The 20,206-nt window shown below is 50.7% G+C and overlaps 1 protein-coding gene across 1 annotated transcript; it reads left to right on the top strand.

Moving 5' to 3' along the window:
* Nucleotides 1-5,747: 5,747 nt before the first annotated feature.
* LOC140737966 (uncharacterized) lies at nucleotides 5,748-19,985 on the top strand. Its single transcript, XM_073064909.1, has 9 exons — nucleotides 5,748-6,052; nucleotides 7,276-7,376; nucleotides 11,071-11,259; nucleotides 13,411-13,832; nucleotides 14,612-14,717; nucleotides 14,832-14,978; nucleotides 18,491-18,551; nucleotides 19,289-19,422; nucleotides 19,756-19,985. Exons 1-9 carry the CDS (start codon nucleotides 5,980-5,982, stop codon nucleotides 19,867-19,869), a joined length of 1,347 nt encoding a protein of 448 aa, XP_072921010.1. The 5' UTR covers nucleotides 5,748-5,979; the 3' UTR covers nucleotides 19,870-19,985.
* The last annotated feature ends 221 nt before the right edge of the window (nucleotides 19,986-20,206 follow it).

The raw sequence follows: 20,206 nt of genomic DNA, 5'->3' as shown, positions 1-20,206 counted from the left end.
ACCCCATTACCTATGGACTCAGTTTCAAGGCCTCTTCATATCGTGTCCTCGATATTTATTGCTTATTTATTTATCATTATATATTTTGTTTCTTGTGTATTTGTACAATTTGTTGTCTTTTGCACATTGATTGTTTGTCCATCCTGTTCAGTGCAGCCTTTAATTGATTCTATTGTGCTTCTTGGATTTACTGTCTATGCCTGCAAGAATCCCAGGGTTGTATATGGTGTTATTAATGTACTTTGGTAATAAATTTACTTTGAACTCACTCCCCTCTCCCTCTTTCTCTCTCCGTCTTTGTGTGTGTGTGTGTGTGTGTGTGTGTGTGTGTGTGTGTGTGTGTGTGTGTGTGTGTGTGTGTGTGTGTGTGTGTGTGTGTGTGTGTGTGTGTGTGTGTGTGTTCATCTGTCTGTGCCTTCTTTCATCCCCTCTCTTTCTCTTTCCCCACATTTATCTCCTCCCTTCATTCTTCCCCCTCTCTGTCATCTCCTTCTCACCCCCTCACAGCCTGTTCTCTTTCTCCTCCCCAAACTCCTTCTATCCTCCTCTCCTTCCCGCTTTCTCTTCCCCCTTCTTTCTCACCAACCCTCCCCATTTTCTCTGAGAGGGGGAAGTGGCAAGAAACAGAGAAGGGGAAGAGCATGAGTGGAAGCAAGAGAAAGAGGGAGGATGGGGAGTAAAGAGAATGAGGGCATGAGAAGAGAAGAGAGAGGGGGAAAGAGGATAAAGAGAATTGGTGGAAAGGAGTAAAGGGAGGAAGTTGGGAGTGAGTGAGTGAAAGAGAGAGGAGGGGACAAGGAGAACAATGAGAAAAGAAGATAGAAGAGAAAGTAAAGTGGAGTGGGAGAGAGGGAAGAGAGATAACAGAGGGGAGAGAGAGAACAGGGAGTGAGAAGAAAGAGAGAAAAGCGAGGAGGGAAGTGAGATAGGAGAAAGAAAGAGAGGTGGGAGAGGAAAAAGAAAGAGAGGAGAGAGAGGAAGAGGAGAGAGAGGTGAAAGAGAGAAAAGAGATGGGAAAAGCGAGGAAAATCTGGAACTATTTTAATACTGGTTTGGAAAGTCATATGGTCTATTAAAGATTCTTACTCCAAACCCCAATGCTAACCACCCTCTGAAAATATTCCCCTGTAACATCACATCTGACTCCCCCCCACACCACCACCATGGGAGGAATTCCTCATACCTACTCTATTAACCCCCCCCCCCACCCCCAGACCCTGTGCTCCAGAGCAAACAGATGCAGCCTCTCCCTTCTTTCCTTGAAACCAAAAATACTCCATCCCCAGCAGCGACCATGGGGAAACCCTTCTGCACCTTCTCTAGTTTAAATGCAGTGTAGGGTCTCCAGAAGCATAGTTCCTCCTCTACTCCCCCTCTCACTCTCAGACATCATCAACCTGAGGGAAGTTTTGTTGACATTTCTATCCTGTATCCTTATCTTATTTTAACATAGTGGCCATAGATACTGTGTACAGGTCTGGCCACCACACCGTAGGATGGACGTGACTGCACTGGAGAGGGAGTAGAGGAGATTCTCCAGTATGCTGCCTCAGACGCGGTGTCAGTAACAAGGAGAAATGGGGGAGGATGGGTCTGAAAGCAGAAGGGGCTGAGTTCTCCCGGGAGTGGGTCTGAGGAGGGGCACAAGATAGTGACGGGTAGAGTTATGAAGGGGCAGATAGGGTAGACAATAGGAAACTCTCCCTTTATTGGTCTAGGTGCTGAGTAGAACAATCAGGAAGTTACATTGCACCTGTATAACAATTTGATTAGGCCGCGTTTGGAGTTGCGTGTGTAGTTCTGGTCACCACACTGCAGGAAGGATGTGAAGGTTTTGGAGTGGGTGCAGGGTGCTGTTTGGATTAGAGGGCATGAGCTACCAGGAGAGGTTGGACAAACGTGTTATTTTCTGTGGAGCGGAGGAGGCTGAGGGGAAACCTAATAGAAGTCTGGCAGATCATGACAGGCATCAATAGATTAGTCAGAATCTCTCTCCCCAGGGCAGAAATGTTAAGCAATAAAAGTCATCATTATTATTGCATAATAATATCTTACATAATAATTTTGCTTAATATTATGTATTCAAGGTGAGAGGGGGAATGTTCAGAGATATGCGGGGTAAGTTTTTTTTCACACAGAGTGGGTGCCAGGAATGTGCTGCTGAGGATGCTGGTGGACGTAGGTACGATAGAGGTGTTTAAGAGGCTCTTAGATCAGCACAGGTGTTCCCTTTTTTTTCAAAACGCACCCTCTTTTTTTAACTGTTATGAACTATACATTCGATACCTTTGTTTTACACTGTACAAACTTCTTCTTTACTGTTTTTTTTTCATTGTAGAACACTAATTAAAAAAATGCACCCTCAAAATCCAACAGGCCAATTCCTCTGCCAATCACAAGAGTAGCAAATGACCCAACTGGGTACCCCGTTATCTAATTTGGCAAACATGAGGAAATCTGCAGATGCCGGAAATTCAAACAACAACACACACAAAATGCTGGTGGAACACAGCAGGCCAGGCAGCATCTATAGGGAGAAGCATTGTCGACGTTTCGGGCCGAGACCCTTCGTCAGGACTAACTGAAAGGAAAGATAGTAAGAGATTTGAAAGTAGTGGGGGGAGGGGGAAATCCGAAATGATAGGAGAAGACCGGAGGGAGTGGGATGAAGCTAAGAGCTGGAAAGGTGATTGGCGAAAGTGATACAGAGCTGGAGAAGGGAAAGGATCATGAGACGGGATACTGGCTGGGTAGCCTCCAACCTGATGGCATAAACACTGACTTCTCTAACTTCCGTTAATGCCCCTCCTCCCCTTCTTACCCCATCCCTGGCATATTTAGTTGTTTGCCTGTTCTCCATCTCCCTCTGGTGCTTTCCCCCTCCCCCTTTCTTTCTCCCGAGGCCTCTCGTCCCATGATCCTTTCCTTTCTCCAGCTCGGTATCACTTTCGCCAATCACCTTTCCAACTCTTAGCTTCATCCCACCCCCTCCGGTCTTCTCCTATCATTTCGCATTTCCCCCTCCCCCCACTACTTTCAAATCTCTTACTATCTTTCCTTTCGGTTAATCCTGATGAAGGGTCTCGGCCTGAAACGTCGACAGTGCTTCTCCCTATAGATGCTGCCTGGCCTGCTGTGTTCCACCAGCATTTTGTGTGTGTTATCTAATTTGGTCTTGTGTTCAGCACGGCGCCTATCCCTATTCTCTACTGTTCTATTTTCCATATCGTTCACAAGAAGGGTTAAACAGTACAGAAGTGGAAACGGCAATCCCATGAAGTTCAAAGTCACATTCAGATTTCAGGTTTATTTATCATGGGTCCAGTGAAATGTACCGTGAAGAGCTTTGTTTGTGTTATCAACCAACACACCCAAGGGTTTGCGAGAGTCACCGCACTTCCTGGTGCCAGCATAGATACAAGTTCAGCAGAACAGAACAACAACAACAAAACAACAGCAGCAAAGAAGCCACTTTACCACCCACTCACTGCCTCTGAACTCTGGGCAAGTCGTTCCAGGAATTCAGACCCCTACCTCTGGACTTCCATCTTCAGCTTCCAGGTTTCTACTCCAGACTCCCCAAGGTCCGGACTTTGATCTTCAGCTTTGCCTTCGGGCTTCACCGACCTCTGTGTAGAGAACCCAGGACCCCCTGGCTCTCGGACTTGCACAGACCTCGGACCCCGATGACCCGATCGGTCTCCTGCCCTTGCGACTCCCACCCACACGGGACTCACCAGTCTGGGTACCGCTGATCGCCTCAGCTCAGCACCTGCCCTCAGCTACACTGGCCTGCATTGTGATACGTTCAGTACAGTAACAGCCCACGCTTAATCACTCTGAACTCTTTTCTCTAAACACGGATGTCAAAAGCTAGTGTGCATTGTGGTTTAAAGAGGGACTGAGGGGGATTGGGAACTGTCTGAAGGGGTTGCAGAGACAATGACCCTCACAACATTTAACAAGCTCTTTAATTGCCACGGCAGAGTAGGTGAAGAGGATTGACACTGGCTGCAACACATTAATTCCATCACGTAGCAGGTAGGCTGGTGGTTCTACGGCAGGAGGAGGAGATTCGTAAGGTCACCAAAGGTTTCAGCAAATTTCTAAAGATGCATGGTGATCTTGCTGGTTGAATCACCGCCTTCAACGCACAGAATTGCAAGAGGCCGCAAAGAATTATAAACTCAGCCAGCTGCATCATGGGCACATCCCTTCCCACCATCAGAACGTGATGCCTCAAGACGGCAGACCCTCACCACCTGGGACGAGCCATCTTCTCATTACTACCATCAGGGAAGAGATGCAGGAGCCTGAAGACCAACACCTGGCATTTTGAACAGCACAGGCCCTTCCGATCCATAGTATTGTTTTGACTTTTTTTACCCTACCCCAAGATAAATCTAACCCTACCCTCCCACATAGTTCTCTATCTTCCTTTCATCTATCCGCCTATCTAAGAGTTTTTTCAATGGCCCCATTGTATTTGCCTCTATCAGTGGACTCCAGGGACTTACCACTCTCTGTGTAAAAAACTTACCCCTGACATCTCACTTGCACTTTCCTCCAATCACCTTCAAATAATGACCTCTTGTACTACCCAGTGCCATCCTGCCTGCTCCATCTCTGCCTCTGTTAAATCACCTCTCATCCTCCTTTGCTCCGAAGAGATAAGCCCCAGCTTGTGTTACCCCTCCTCAGAAGGCAGGTTCTCCAGTCCAGGCAGCACCCAGTTCCTCCCCCCACTCCCCCCCCCCCATCAGATTCCTGAGCACTCCATGAATCTGTGAACACTACCTTGCTATTCCTCTGTGGCACTGTGTATTCATTGTAACTTCCAACAAAGTTTTATCTCCTGCACTCTGCTGCTGCCACAGCACACAGGTTTCCTGACAGGCAGTTTGTCTGTGATAACAGACCTGATTCTGAGAGTGAGGGGGGCAAGGAAGGGAGATACAGGGGCCTGAAGGTGATGGAGGAGTGGACAACGGGAACAGACCGCATGAACACTACCCTTCTATTTTATTTTGTAATTGAGAATAATTTTATGTCTTTGCATAGCACTGCTGCCACAAAACAACAATTTTCATGTGAGGGACACAGGGGATTCTGCAGATGCTGGAAATCCAGAGCAACACGCACGTAAAACGCTGGAGCAACTCACCAGGTCAGACAGCGAGGGGTTAAACAGTCGATGCCACTGGCTGAGCCGCTTCGTCAGCTCTGGAAAGGGAGGGGGAGGAAGCCAGGACAAGGGGGGGGGGGGGGGGGGAAGAGAGAGGAGTACAAGCTGGAAGATGGCAGGTGAGGGGGAAAGGTGGGCGGGGATGAAGTGAGGAGCTGGGAGGTGAGAGGTGGAAGAGGTAAAGGGACAAAGAAGAAGGAATCTGATAGGAGAGGAGAGTGGACCATGGGAGAAAGGGAAGGAGGAGTGAAGCCCAGAAGGAGTGGATCCCTTCTGGTAAAACTCTCACCCCTTCTCTCCTCCTCACCTCCCTTTGGTTCCCCTCCTCCTCCTCCTCCTTAACCTAGCGTCTGCTTCCCCTCCCCTTCCTTTCCAGTGCTGATGTGGGGTCTCTGCCCGAGATGTCAACTGTTTATTCCCTCTCACAGTTGCCGCTTAAAGCTGCTAAATCTCACACTATATTGTTCAGTGGTAATTAAGCCGATTCTGGCCCTGGCTAAGGGGGCGGGGGGGGGGGGGTAACAGGGATGGATGTAGAAGTGAGCTTGAGGGAGGTGTGGCTTTAAGCGGCTTCGTCGCCCACGGTGCAATCCAGGGACAGCTGAGGTGCAGAGAGAAGTCACCGCTGCCTTTCGCGTCGTGTTGCAACAAGCCCGCGATGTGAAACTAGCGCAACGCGTGGGAACAGCTGAAACTGAAGGTCTCCCAAGGAAAGTCTTTAAAATGTCTCAGGCCGGCAGTGGAGCAGTCAGGCGAGCTGCGAGGAGCAACGGAGTGCAGGCCCGTGGGCAGACATGTGGAAGAGGGAGCGAGAGCGAAGCAACGAGGGACGGGATCCCGGCTCCGGAGACGGGAAGGCAGGAGGAGGTGAGCAGCTGGGAGGCCGGAGTGGGGTAGGGGAGGTCGCAAGCGATTCGGCGATAGTAAGGGAAGAGGCCGGTAAAGACACTGACCCTCAGCCCCCCACTTGGGACTGGTCTTTCCCACACACACACAGTGACCAGCCGACCCTGACGGCTCTGGAGCGCGGGTACCCTTCGGGGGGTATTGAAGAGTGCGCGCTTCTTGTAGGGAGTCACCTATAAACCAAACTGTTGTATACACTCCCCTCATCTCCCCCCCCCCCCACCCCACGGCATCAAGCACTACACTGAGTTATAATAATCGAGTCACACACAGCACTGAAACAGGCCATTCGGCCCAACTAGTCCGTGTCAACCAAGATCCCCTTCCAAGTTAGTCCCACTTGCCTGCTCTTGGCCCGTATCCCTCAGACCTTTCCTATTCCTGTTCTTTTAATGTTGTTAACGTACCTGCCTCGACCACTGCCTCTGGCAACTTGTTCCATACATACACCCATCCCGCTCTGTGCGAGAAAAACCTGCTCCCCAGCTCCAATTTAGATCTTACTCCTCTCACCTTAAACCCATGTCCTTTGGTTTCAGAGTCCCCTAGCCTGCGAGAAAGACCACCTCATGGATTTGCAAATCTCGAGAGGGCCGCCCCTCAGCCTCCTTCACTCCAGCCTCTCCTTACAACTCAAACCCCCGACTCCCGATAGCATCCTGGTGAATCTCTCCTGCACCCCCTCCGGCTGAGTGACATCCTTCCCGTATCTGGGCGTCCAGAACCGCACACGATACTCCGAGAGTGGTCTCGCCGACCAACAGCTGTACAGTGACGTTCCAACTCCCGGACTCAGTTCACACAAGAGAAAATCTGCAGATGCTGGAAATCCGAGCAGCACACACAAAATGCTGGAGAAATTCAGCTGGCCAGGCAGAATATAAATGTAGAAAAGATGTTTCGGGCCGAGACCATTCCCTTACTGATTTATGCCTCCTTCACCACTCTGTGTAACTGTGATGCCATTTCCAGTGAACTCCGTACCTGTACCTGTACCCCTAGGTCTCTCTGTTCTACAACACCTCCATGCCAGCAGGTGGTGCAGTGGGTAGAGACGCCGGCTGCAAGCTCCAGAGACCTGGGTTCGATCCCAACCTCTGGCGCTGTGCGTGCGTGCCTATCCCTCGGGTTGTCTTCGCGATTTGGCTCAAGATTAGTTGCTAATCAGGATTCCTTCTTCCCAGCCTCAAATGTTCCCAAGAGAAAGAACAAAACTTCATGGAAAAGGCCGCTCACGGTTAAGGAACTGCTTCAATGCCGTCGGGATAGGAGGCAGAGCCTGCAGGTGAGCATTTGTCCCAACACCTACCCTCCGCTGACCACTGTCCCACCACTCAACACACTCTGCCCAGGAGTGTGTGACGGGATGGTGTGGAGGGAGCTTCACTCTGTGTCTGACCCCGGGAGTGTGTGATGGGACGGTGTGGAGGGAGCTTCACTCTGTGTCTGACCCCGGGAGTGTGTGATGGGACGGTGTGGAGGGAGATTCACTCTGTGTCTGACCCCGGGAGTGTGTGATGGGACGGTGTGGAGGGAGATTCACTCTGTGTCTGACCCCGGGAGTGTGTGATGGGACGGTGTGGAGGGAGATTCACTCTATGTCTGACCCCGGGAGTGTGTGATGGGACGGTGTGGAGGGAGCTTCACTCTGTGTCTGACCCCGGGAGTGTGTGATGGGACGGTGTGGAGGGAGCTTCACTCTGTGTCTGACCCCGGGAGTGTGTGATGGGACGGTGTGGAGGGAGCTTCACTCTGTGTCTGACCCCGGGAGTGTGTGATGGGACGGTGTGGAGGGAGTTTCACTCTGTGTCTGACCCCGGGAGTGTGTGATGGGACGGTGTGGAGGGAGTTTCACTCTGTGTCTGACCCCGGGAGTGTGTGATGGGACGGTGTGGAGGGAGTTTCACTTTGTGTCTGACCACAGGAGTGTGTGATGGGATGGTGTGGAGGGAGTTTCACTTTGTGTCTGACCCCGGGAGTGTGTGATGGGACGGTGTGGAGGGAGTTTCACTCTGTGTCTGACCCCGGGAGTGTGTGATGGGACGGTGTGGAGGGAGCCTCACTCTGTGTCTGACCCCGGGAGTGTGTGATGGGACGGTGTGGAGGGAGCTTCACTCTGTGTCTGACCCCGGGAGTGTGTGATGGGACAGTGTGGAGGGAGCTTCACTCTGTGTCTGACCCCGGGAGTGTGTGATGGGACGGTGTGGAGGGAGATTCACTCTGTGTCTGACCCCGGGAGTGTGTGATGGGACGGTGTGGAGGGAGCTTCACTCTGTGTCTGACCCCGGGAGTGTGTGATGGGACGGTGTGGAGGGAGCTTCACTCTATGTCTGACCCCGGGAGTGTGTGATGGGACGGTGTGGAGGGAGCTTCACTCTGTGTCTGACCCCGGGAGTGTGTGATGGGACGGTGTGGAGGGAGCTTCACTCTGTGTCTGACCCCGGGAGTGTGTGATGGGACAGTGTGGAGGGAGTTTCACTCTGTGTCTGACCCCGGGAGTGTGTGATGGGACGGTGTGGAGGGAGTTTCACTCTGTGTCTGACCCCGGGAGTGTGTGATGGGACGGTGTGGAGGGAGTTTCACTCTGTGTCTGACCCCGGGAGTGTGTGATGGGACGGTGTGGAGGGAGTTTCACTCTGTGTCTGACCCCGGGAGTGTGTGATGGGATGGTGTGGAGGGAGTTTCACTCTGTGTCTGACCCCGGGAGTGTGTGATGGGACGGTGTGGAGGGAGCCTCACTCTGTGTCTGACCCCGGGAGTATGTGATGGGACGGTGTGGAGGGAGATTCACTCTGTGTCTGACCCCGGGAGTGTGTGATGGGACGGTGTGGAGGGAGCTTCACTCTGTGTCTGACCCCGGGAGTGTGTGATGGGACGGTGTGGAGGGAGTTTCACTTTGTGTCTGACCACAGGAGTGTGTGATGGGATGGTGTGGAGGGAGTTTCACTTTGTGTCTGACCCCGGGAGTGTGTGATGGGACGGTGTGGAGGGAGTTTCACTCTGTGTCTGACCCCGGGAGTGTGTGATGGGATGGTGTGGAGGGAGTTTCACTCTGTGTCTGACCCCGGGAGTGTGTGATGGGACGGTGTGGAGGGAGCTTCACTCTGTGTCTGACCCCGGGAGTGTGTGACGGGACGGTTTGGAGGGAGATTCACTCAGTGTCTGACCCCGGGAGTGTGTGATGGGACGGTGTGGAGGGAGCTTCACTCTGTGTCTGACCCCGGGAGTGTGTGATGGGACGGTGTGGAGGGAGCTTCACTCTGTGTCTGACCCCGGGAGTGTGTGATGGGACGGTGTGGAGGGAGCTTCACTCTGTGTCGGGAGCTTTGCCCTGTGTCTGACCCCGGGAATGTGTGGTGGGGTGGTGTAGAGGGAGCGATACTCCGTCTGACCTCAGGAGTGTGGGATGGGATGATGTGGAGGGAGTTTCACACTATCTGATTCCTATTGGCAGATGGGCTTAAGGTTATTGGTGTTATCTACATGGCCTTCAGAAAAACTCTGATTGGTGCCCTTATGCTTGGCCGATTAATGCACATGGAGTCCTCTGAGGGTCGTTGGATTCAAAAGAGAGAGACTGGTAGCTTGTTGGGAGTTATTCTTACAGGAAGCTCATAAGCAGGGGTGTTCTGTGGGGATCAGAATTGGAATTTCTCCTCTTCCTGGATTCAGATGAAAATGGAGATGGCCTGATTAGTAAGTTTGCAGGTGACACACACAGTGCAAAGCGAAGAAGTTTGTCAAAGGATTCAGAGGATGCAGAACAAGAAAAATGTGAACACACACAAAATGTTGTAGGAAGTCAGGTAGCTTCTACGGAGAGGAATAACCAGTTGAGATTTCAGGCTGAGACCCTTCATAAGGACTGGAAAGGAAAGGGGGAAGAAGGTGGAGAAGTACTAGCTGGCAGATGATAGTTGAGACCAGGTGAGGGGAAGGTAGGTGGGTGGGGGAGGGGAGACAGTGTGAGAATTTGGGATGTGATTGGTGGAAAAGCTGAAGAAGGAATCTGAGAAGAGAGGAGAGTGCACCATGGGGGAAAGAGAAGGAAGAAGAGACCCAGAGGGTGGTGATGGACAGGTGAGAAGAAGAGAAGGGGTTAGAGGAGCACCAGAATGAACTGGAAAAAGAGAGAAGGGATGAAATCCAGATGAAGTAAAATTTGGACAAGTGTAGGTATTGCAAATGTAAGGAGAACATAGACAGTTAATGGCAGCATCCTTGGGAGCACTGATGCACGGAGCACCCTTGGGGTCCAAGTCTATAGCTCCATGAAGGTGGCCACACAAAAGAACGGGGTGATTAAGAAGGTGGGTGGCATATCGGTACATTGAGTACAAGAGTCAGGTGTACAAAACTCCGGTCAGGCCACTCTTGGAGTGTCATATGCAGTTCTGGTTGCCCCATTACAGGAAGGGTGTGGAGGCTGTGGAGAGGCTGTGAAGAGGTTCACCAGGATGCTGCCTGGATTAGAGGGCATGAGCTACAAGGAGAAGCTGGACAAACTTGGTGTGTTTTCTCTAGAGCAGAGGGGAGACATGATAGAGGTATATAAAACCATTAGAAGCATGATTAGGGTCCTTTTCCAAGAGTGGAAATGTCAAATGCTTGAGGTTGGAGGTGAGAGAGGGAAAGTTTAAAGGAGATGTGCGGGTCCCACAGAGTGGTGGGTCCTGGAATGTGCTGCCACAGGTGGTGGTGGAGGCAGGTGTGATAGAGGTGTTTAAGAGACTGGTAGACAGACACATGAATGTGCCGAGAATGGACAGATACGGAGATATCTCTAAGTGGATGGGATTTGGCTGAATTCTGCATCAAATGAAGGAATATGGATCAGATGCTGGCAGGTGTGCAGCTTTTACTGGCATGGAGGCCAGCACAGACAGGATGGGCCGAAGGACCTTTTCCACTGTTGTACTGTTCAATGTCCTACATTCCAACCTTGTCTCCTGGACCAAAACTCTCTTATCATGAAACAGCTGGCTGACCTTGATGAGCTGGAGATGGTGAACGACGTGATCTCCAACGACCTGATCTCAGACCGCTTCCCAATGGACACCACTTCCCAGGCTTCGGCCAGGTGCTTTGGATTCCCAGACGGAGATGCCCACCTGGCGATACCTTCCGACCCACCCAGTGTGCCCATAAGGCTGGCCTCAAGAAACCAGGTACAAACCTCCCCCACGAATCACCGCCTTTTCCAAATGACACTCCGGGCTTATCGAGTCACGCAGCCCAGAAAGAGGCCCTTCAGCCCAATGGGTCTGTGGCGACCGAGGTGCCCTATCTGAGCGGGTCCCCTTTGCCTGCATAATGTGGTGGATGTGGAGTGAACCCAGGGAAGTGCAGAATGTCCCATCATACTCCTGTCCTGTAGATTTGGGGTGGAGGGGGGCAGGTAATGTGGCAGATTTGGAGTGCAAGATCAGCAGCATCCAGGGAAGCGGGGAGTGTCTCATCATGCACCTGAGTTATGATTTATAGATGGGGGACAGGTAATGTGGATGTGGAGTGCATGGACTAACTGCACCCAGACAGTAAAGAGTGTTGCATCACACTCTTGACTGACAGCCCCATTTGCCTGTGTTTGATCCACATCCCTTTAACTCTTCCGGTCCATGTACCTGTCCATAAACGTAATTGTACCTGCCTCTACTATTTCCTCTGACAGCGTGTTCCATACATCCACCACACTCTCTATGAAAAACTCGAGAGCAGGAGCTCAGGACAGCAGCGAGACACCATCAGAGAAAAGTTCCTTATAGTGAATGAGGTGCTCCACTGGTGAGGCAGAGTTTGGGTTGTGTGGGTCAGTTCAACAGTACAGGAGTTGAAGTTGAAGAAGATAATGGTGAGGCCTAATTTACAGTATTGTGTGCAGTTCTGGTCACCTACTTACAAGAGAGACTTCAATATGCTTGAAATAGTGGAGAGAAAATTTGTAAGAATGTTGCCAGGACTTGAGGACCTGACTTAGAGATAGCTTGAATAGTTTAGGATTTTATTCTCTGGAGTGCAGGGTAATGAGGGGAGATCTTATAGAGGTATACATAGGATAGTATAGATAGAGTGATTTGGAGGGATTTGGGCCAAATGAAACTCGAAAGAGTGCAGAGGAAATTTACAAGAGTGTTGCAAGGACTTAAGGACCTGAGTTACAGAGAAAGGTTGAACAAGTTAGGAGTTTATTCCCTGGACTACAGAACAATGAGGGGAGATCTTATCGAAGTGTTCAAAATGCAGAGGGGTACAGACAGGGTGAGTCAAATGTATGCAAACTTTTTCCCCTCAGTCTGGACGAGACCAGAATGAAAGGCCATAGATTAATGATAAAAGGGGAACCTGCAGGGAAACCTCATGACCCAGAGGGTGGTACAAGTATGGAACAAACTGCCAACAGAAGTGGTAGATGTGGGATCGATTATAACACTTAAGAATATTTGGATAGGTTCATGGATGAGAGAAGTATGGAGGGATATGGTCCAGGTGCAGGTAGATCAAACTAGGTAGACAAGGCCAATACAGACTAGATGGGCCAAAGGGCCTGGTTATGTACTGCAGTGCTCTATTCATCTAAAAACCTTATGGTTGTAGGGAAGAATCTGTTCCTGAAACTGCCCGCGTGCACCCTTGTCCCCTCTTTCAGGGAACGATGCACTTGGACCACAATTCCAACACGGGTTTGTTCCAAGTACTGGGAGAAAAATAAATTCCATAAGACCAGAACTTGGCCATTCAGCTCATTGAGTCTGCTCCACCATGGCTGATATTTTATTCCTGCCTTCTCTCCTTAATACTCCTCACCAGTCAAGAACCCATCAACCTCTGCCTTGAATACACCCAATGATTTGGCCTCTACCATCACTCATGGTTGCAATTCCACAGATTGGCTGAAGATATTGCTCCTCATCTCAGTTCTAAAGGGGTGTCTCTTTGTTCAGAGACTGTGCCCTCAGATCCTGGACACTCCTACTGATGGAAACATCCACTCCACGCCTGCTCAAACCGGGCCTTTCAGTATCCAGTAGGTTTCAGTGACCTTTCCCCAACCCCATCTTTCAGAACTCCATTGAGTAGAGGCTCAGAGACATCAAACACCACTCAGATCTTCACCCGTTTCTGCCATAACCGAGCACTATCTTACTTTTAAATGGAGGTCCCCCTCTTCCTCTTTAATTCTCGGCTATCAACGCTGATGCTGCGTTACCCAATGTGTTGCTTCAGGCTCTCCTGGATATTATCTTGACTTTTGGTGGCTGTGGGAATTCACATTTGGGTTGCTAGCCTAATATAACATTTTCCTCCCTTCCTCTACACAGAATGCAGGGCACCTGATGAGCCATGTCCCCTCCAACCTCTACGCCCACAACAGTTCATCCCGCTGGGACAGTGACTCGGGTGCCAGCGAGACCTCTACCGACCTACCTGCCCTCCCGGATTTTATCTCGGGCTTGAGGCAGCTGTGGAATTTCACGCTCCGGCCACCATCAGGATGGGAAGCCTCTCCCACTCCCTCCAGGACAGGTGCAGGACACCTGGTGAAGCTGTTCCCTTCCGACGTCAATGCAGGCAAGAGTTCAGGGGCTGGGATGACATCTGCCAACCTGTCCAATCTCCCATCCCAGCTGGGGTCCTTCACTGGACAAGATCCGTCGTTCCTGCAGCGGCTCGGTACAGTGAAGGAGAACGTGTGGCGGCTAAGTCCTCAACAGATGCAAACACGCGATTCCAACCAAAGAACGTAAGTCCCCCCTTTTGTTGACCCACTGACTCACCTGCAGGAGCTGCATACCTTTTGACACCCCCTCTCCCCTGAACTCAGGGGTCTGTGGGCAATAATGATCTGCAAGAACCCTGTCTGATTCTCCCCCTTCCCCACCCTCACCCTCCCTCTCTACTCCATGGTTCATCGGTCAGGATAAACCAATACCAATTCCCAATGGAATGAGCTGTCTGGAATTAGCATTGGATCTGGAGTTAGAATTGGTTTATTGTTGTCACTGGTACTGAGGTATCACGAAAAGCTTGTTTTGCAAACTGATCATTGTGGAAGAACAGAAAACAATAACAGAATGTAGGAAAACGTGCAACAGTTACATAGAAAGCGCAGTGCAGGCAGACAATGTCACAGCAAGGCAGATACAATTGCAAAATTTCAAAAAGACATTTGGACAAGTACCCACTATTGACGGTGTGTGACCTGCCCCTGTCCATCTGTCCCTCGACACCTTCCACCCACTCCAGTGCTGTCACATCTTTTCCGTTAGCTATGAATGGGCCACAGCTCTCAGCAGAGTGACAGATTCCAAGAACCTCAGTGTCTAAGTACCCAAGAGCAGAATAAGTAAGTTAACATAACTTGTAAGTTAGCATATTGACAATTTAAAAGCTTCTGCATCCAACGGGTTCGGTGTAGGAGAAGCTGAGGAATTTGGGCCAGGGAAGGGAGGAGGAGCAGTGCAGGACTGAGGGTGACTCTAGGCACTGTATTTAGAACCTTCCACCTTCTTCCTCTGACAGACTTCTGCACCGAGCCGTCCTCCTCCGCAACCGGACCCTGGTCTACACACTTGCAAAGAGGATGTCCGAGATGGGATCTCTTGATGCTCAGGACGCCAGCGGGAAGGTCAGTGTGTGTGCAGCCTGAACCCTAGTAACTCTTAGGACAGGTGATGGAAACAGTGTCTGAACTTATTGCTTTCCCTCTTCTCCCTCCCCCCCCCCCCCCCCACCCCTACAGACTGCTCTGCACCTGGCCGTGGAACGGAACGAGCCCCTCATCGTCCTCGACCTGCTCAGCCTCGGGGCCAGCCTCTGCACTCAGGATCACTTTGGCAAGACTCCGCTGCACATCTGCGCTGAGGACTGCCTGAGCTCTGTGCTGCAGGTAACTGGCCCCCTCCGGTGACCAATCATAGCCAGCAGCCGCCACCCCCTCCATTCCGGTGACCAATCATAGCCAGCAGCCGCCACCCCCCTCCATTCCGGTGACTCCACTCAGTCTTGTGGGAATACCTGAGTTTCCCATTTCTGATTCACTGAAAGGTCTTGGGGTGCAAATCCACACCTCCCTGAAAGTAGACGGGGAGTAGAGAAGGCACAAGTGAACAGGGCTGTAGAGAAGGTGTTAAGGCATGCTTGCCTTCATCAATTGTAACACTGAGTACAAGAGTTAGGAAGTCACGTTGCAGCTGTGTAGATCTTTGGTCAGGTCACACTCAGAGTATTGCGTGCAGGTCTGCTCACCGCATGACAGGAAGGATGCGGAGACTTTGGAGTGGTTCACCAGGACTAGAGGGTTTATATCCTGCGCATCAAGAGACCCCATCTTCGACATCTTCCTTGCAAGTCCGTAGACCCGGGTTCAGCTGTGGAGGAGGACGGCTCAGTGCTGGAGCCTGTCAGAGGAGGAAGGCAGAGGATGGACAAACTTGTGTTGCTTTTCCTGGAGCAGTGGAGGCCAAGAGGCACAGATAGAGTAGACAGTATCTTTCTCCCCAGGGTTTACGAGATGCATAAGACAGAATAGACAGCTGGTATCTTGTACCCCCGAGTCAAAATCTCTAATACCAGAGGGCAGGCATTTAGTGTGAGGAGGAGGTGTGCGGGCCAAGTTTTTTTTCACAGAGAATGGTTGGTGCCTGACCAGGTGTGGTAGTGGAAGCAGAGATGGTGGAGGCTGTTAGACAGACACATAAATATGGAGGGAAGCAGGAGAAAATCTGCAAATGCTGAAAATCCAAAAGGGATTTCCGAAGGGTCTTGGCCCGGAACATTGTCTGACCTGTTTTCCATCGATGCTGCCGATCTTGTTGTGCTCCTCCAGCGTTCTGTGTGCGTTGCAGGGAACGGAGGGATGTGGACCACTTGTTGGTTTAGTCGACATTGTGAACAGGTTTGGTTTAGTTCAGCATTGTGTTCATTACAGAGGTCAGATTCAGGTTTTCTGTCAGTGACATGTCATGAAGTTCAATGCTTTGTGGCAGCAGCACCACACAAGACGTAAAAAACCACCACAGGTTACAGTGTTCAGCGGTCCATGGGCCATTCAGAAATCTGCTGGCAAAGGGCACGAAGCTGCACCTAAAATGTTGAGTGTGGGTCTCCAGACTCCTGAACCGCCACCCTGACGGTAGCAATGAGAAGGGAGCATGTTCTGGGCTGAATGTCCTGTTCCTGTGTTCCAGGAGCCTCCCTCACTTTGTGTCCAAAATGAACCACCGTATTCTGAAGACTTAGCCTAGAACAGGAGGAATGCCCACCTGACCCCTGGACCCCCAAACCTCTGCCTTCTAGTTTTTGATTCTTCAACCCTGTCAGGTGCATTCACCCTGTCTCCGCCCCTCATGATATTCCACATCTCTGTAGGACACCTTTCAGTCTCTTACTTGCCAAGGAATAAAGTCCCCGCCTGCCTAACCTCTCCCTGTAATTCAACCCCTTTGAGTCCTAGCAACAGTCTCAAAACTTTTAAACTTTTGCCAAGCATGTCTTTCTTTAGAGGAGACCAAAATTGCAAACAACCGGTAGTACGTTTAATACTGATACATGTACCGAGACACAATGAAATGATTTTGTTTACTTGCCATCCAGGTAGATAATTTTGTGCATAAGTACAATGAGGTAGTGAAAAAGAAAACAGAATATGATGTAACAGATACATACCACTGTCTGGTACGGAGGGGCCACTGCACAGGATCGGAAAAAGCCGCAGAAAGTTATAAACTCACCCAGGTCCATGATGGGCACTGCCCCCCCCCCCCCACCCCAGCAACCAGGACACCTTCAAAAGCTGATGCCTCAAAAAGGCAGCATCCCTCATTAAGGACCCCTATCCACCAGGGCATGCCCTCTCCTCATTGCAACCATCAAAGAAGAGGTACAGGAGCCTGAAGATGCGCACTCAATGTTTCAGGACAGCTTCTACCCCTCTGCCATCAGATTTCTGAACAGACAATGAATCCACACTACTTTTTGCTCTTTTTACACTACTTATTTAATATTCTTATTTTTATATACTTATTGTAATTTATAGTTTTATTAGTATGTATTACGCTACTGCTGACACGACATATGCCAATGATATTAAACCTGATTCTGAATTCTGCTTCTGAAAGTGCAGTGCAGGCAGTCAATAAGGAGCAAGGGTCATTACAAGGTAGATTATGAGGTCTAGAATTCACCTTTAGCATTGAAGAGTATGATAACAGCACGATAGCAGCTGTCCTCGAGCCTGGGGCTACGTGCTATCAGGCTTTTGTAACTTCTGCCCGATGGGAGAGGGGAGAGGAGGGAATGGCTGGGGTGGGCGGGGTCTTTGATTGTGCTGGCTGCTTTACTGAGGCAGAGAGAAAAGTAGTCAGAGTCCGTGGAGGGGAGGCTGGTTTCCCTGATGTGCTCTGCGGTTTCTGGTGGTCAAGCTGTGATGCATCTGAATCAGATGCTTCCTGTGGTCCATCGATAAAAAAAGGTGAGGGTCAATGGGGAAATGTCAAATTTCTTTGGCCTTCTGAGAAACTAGAAGTACTAGTGAATTTTTTTGGGCAGTGACATCAGTGCGGTTGGACCAGGACAGGCTACTGTTGACGTTCATTCCTAGGATCTCGATGCTTCCAACCTGGGAACAGATGCAGCAGAATCAAAGGAACTTAGAAAAGGGAACAGCATCTTTACAGGAGACAGGGCAGGAAGAGGTAGAGTCAAGATCACCATAGGAATTGATTGCCTTATAAAAGAGGTCAGTAGACAGTTTGTCTCCAGAGATGGGACAGAGAGGCTGGAGGCAAAATTACTGAAATTGACAAGCTCGGCATGGGTGCAAGGAACAGCACCAATGCCGTCATCAGTGCAGCGGAGGAAAAGTTGGGGGGTATCACCAGGGAAGGACTATTCTAGGTAGCTAATGAAGAGGCAGGCATAGCTGGGGCCCATGACTACCCCTTCAGTTTGGAGAAAGTGAGAGGAGCTGAAGGAGAAATTGTTAAGGGTGAGGGCCAGTTGTGCTGGACAGAAGAGGGTGATGGTGGAGGAGAACAGATCAAGTCTTTTGACGAGAAAGAATGGATGTCCAACTTCTCCTCTAATCCAGGCAGCATCTTGGTTTATTGTCGTGGAAAAAGTCTCCATGTCCTCCCTGTAAGTGAGGTGGCCAGAGCCAAATGCATGTCTCTAAGAGCAGCCTCATGAACATTTTGTACCACACGGTCTTTATCTCATAGCAGCAGCTGCTGCAGATTGATAATCCCCTTAAATTATTCTCCATCTTCAACCTCCTCCCACCCTGCTCTGGGTACATCTGGATCAGGATTTCTACTGCAACCCCAAGAAAATGTGTGAGCTGACCCTGAGCCCTTCCTGAGAACCAGAGACTAATACACCAACACTTCTCTTTCATCTCAGGCAATCCAGTTGATGGGATTGGATGGAGCATTAATTGCACAGAACACAGAGGATAATAACGGTAAGGTCCGGGTCTCATGCAGGACTGGGGAAGGGGACCTAAAATAATTTCTACACCCCATCCAAAAGTTCCTCATCCAATGTCAAACAGGGCTAAGAGGTTGAATCCCATTGGGAGCGTGGACAGTGCGAGTGAATGGGAAGAGGTAGAGTTTCACTGGGAGTGCAGATGGCAGGAGAGAATGTGGAGGAGCGGGGCTCCACTGGGATTGCGCAGGATGGGAGTGAAGCTATAGGGGTATGACCTATTGGGAGTAAATGGGAAGGTGCTGGATTCATTGGAAGCATGGACTGTGGTTGGAAAGGGGTGGGGTTCCTTTGGGAGTGAATGGGAAGGGGTGGGGTCCCACTGGGAATGTGGATTGTGGAAATGAAAGGGAAGGGGTGTGGAAAGAACGCCTGTGAGAGTGAAAGGAAAGGAGTGCGGTCCTGTTGGGAGTGTGAATAATGGGATTGAATGAGAAGGGGTGAGTTTCCGTTGGGATTGCGGTTAGGGAGAGTGAATGGGAAGGGTTGGGTCCCTTTGGGAGTGTGGAAGTGGGAGTAAATGGGAAACGGTGGGTCCTATGGGAGTGAATAGGAAGGGACAAATCCTATTGGTAGTGTGGACATTGGGAGTGAATGGGAAGGGGGTTGGGTCCCATTGGGAATGCGGATTGTGGAAATGAAAGGGAAGGGGTGTGGAAAGAATGCCTGTGTTCATAACTGAAACTCATTCCCTGCGGAATCTCTGTCTAGGATGCACCCCCATGCACTACGCAGTGGAAAACCTTTCTTATTCCGATCTGATCCCTGAGCTGTGGTTTTGGAAGGAAGAGGCATACAATGTCATCAGCAGTCTAATTCGGCTGGGGGCATCTGACCACCTACAGGTGAGTCCACTTGCTCACTGCTCCAGGGGCGGGCAGGTTGGGGGGCAGGGGGGTCAGAATGGGACAGTCAATTTTGTGTGTGTGTGTGTGTGTGTGTGTGTGTGTGTGTGTGTGTGTGTGTGTGTGTGTGTGTGTGTGTGTGTGTGTGTGTGTGTGTGTGTGTGTGTGTGTGTGAGAAACCCATCCCCAGTGAGGGTCAGTGCTTGTGAGAGTGGAAGGTGTGTCGGTGTGCATGAGGGTGGGGGTTATGTCTGGGTACGTGAGTGCCTGTGCAATGGGGTAGCCGGTTGTTCACCAGCCCTAATAGCCCCCTTTCCCCCTGTACTTTTCCAGGGACCTGGCTGTGAGGCAGCCACAGGTGGAAGTGAGAGGGCAGAACCCCATCTGAGCCCAAACGTCAGACGCACAGAAAGATGCCAGACACCCGAGGGGATTGATTTGTACTGACCGATGGCACACTACATACAATACACCCCAGTCTGACACTGGCTGTGGGAAATTATGATTTAATGATTTATTTCATTAATATTACTCAGAATATCAGGTGCCGTGGGAGGGGCAGTGAGGAGGGAGCTCCGTGGGAGGGGCTTTGAGGAGGGAGTGGTGGGTGGTGCAGTGAAGAGGAAGCTCCGTGGGAGGAGTGTTGAGGAGGGAGCTCCGTGGGAGGGACGTTGAGGAGGGAGCTCCGTGGAAGGGGCGTTGAGGAGGGAGTGCTGTGGTGGGGCAGTGAGGAGGGAGTGTTGTGGGAGGGGTGGTGAGGAGGGAGCACTGTGGGAGGGGTGTT

This window comes from Hemitrygon akajei, chromosome 1 (assembly GCF_048418815.1).
Source record: "Hemitrygon akajei chromosome 1, sHemAka1.3, whole genome shotgun sequence".
NCBI classification, from domain to species: Eukaryota; Metazoa; Chordata; class Chondrichthyes; order Myliobatiformes; family Dasyatidae; genus Hemitrygon; species Hemitrygon akajei.
This window is presented reverse-complemented; position numbering and strand designations above follow the sequence as displayed.

Coding starts and splice junctions, on each gene's coding strand:
- LOC140737966 (XM_073064909.1), top strand. CDS start 5,980: ATGTGGAAGAGGGAGCGAGAGCGAAGCAACGAGGGACGGGATCCCGGC. Junction 7,377..11,070: donor ATAGGAGGCAGAGCCTGCAG/GTGAGCATTTGT, acceptor ATCATGAAACAG/CTGGCTGACCTTGATGAGCT. Junction 14,718..14,831: donor CTCAGGACGCCAGCGGGAAG/GTCAGTGTGTGT, acceptor CCACCCCTACAG/ACTGCTCTGCACCTGGCCGT.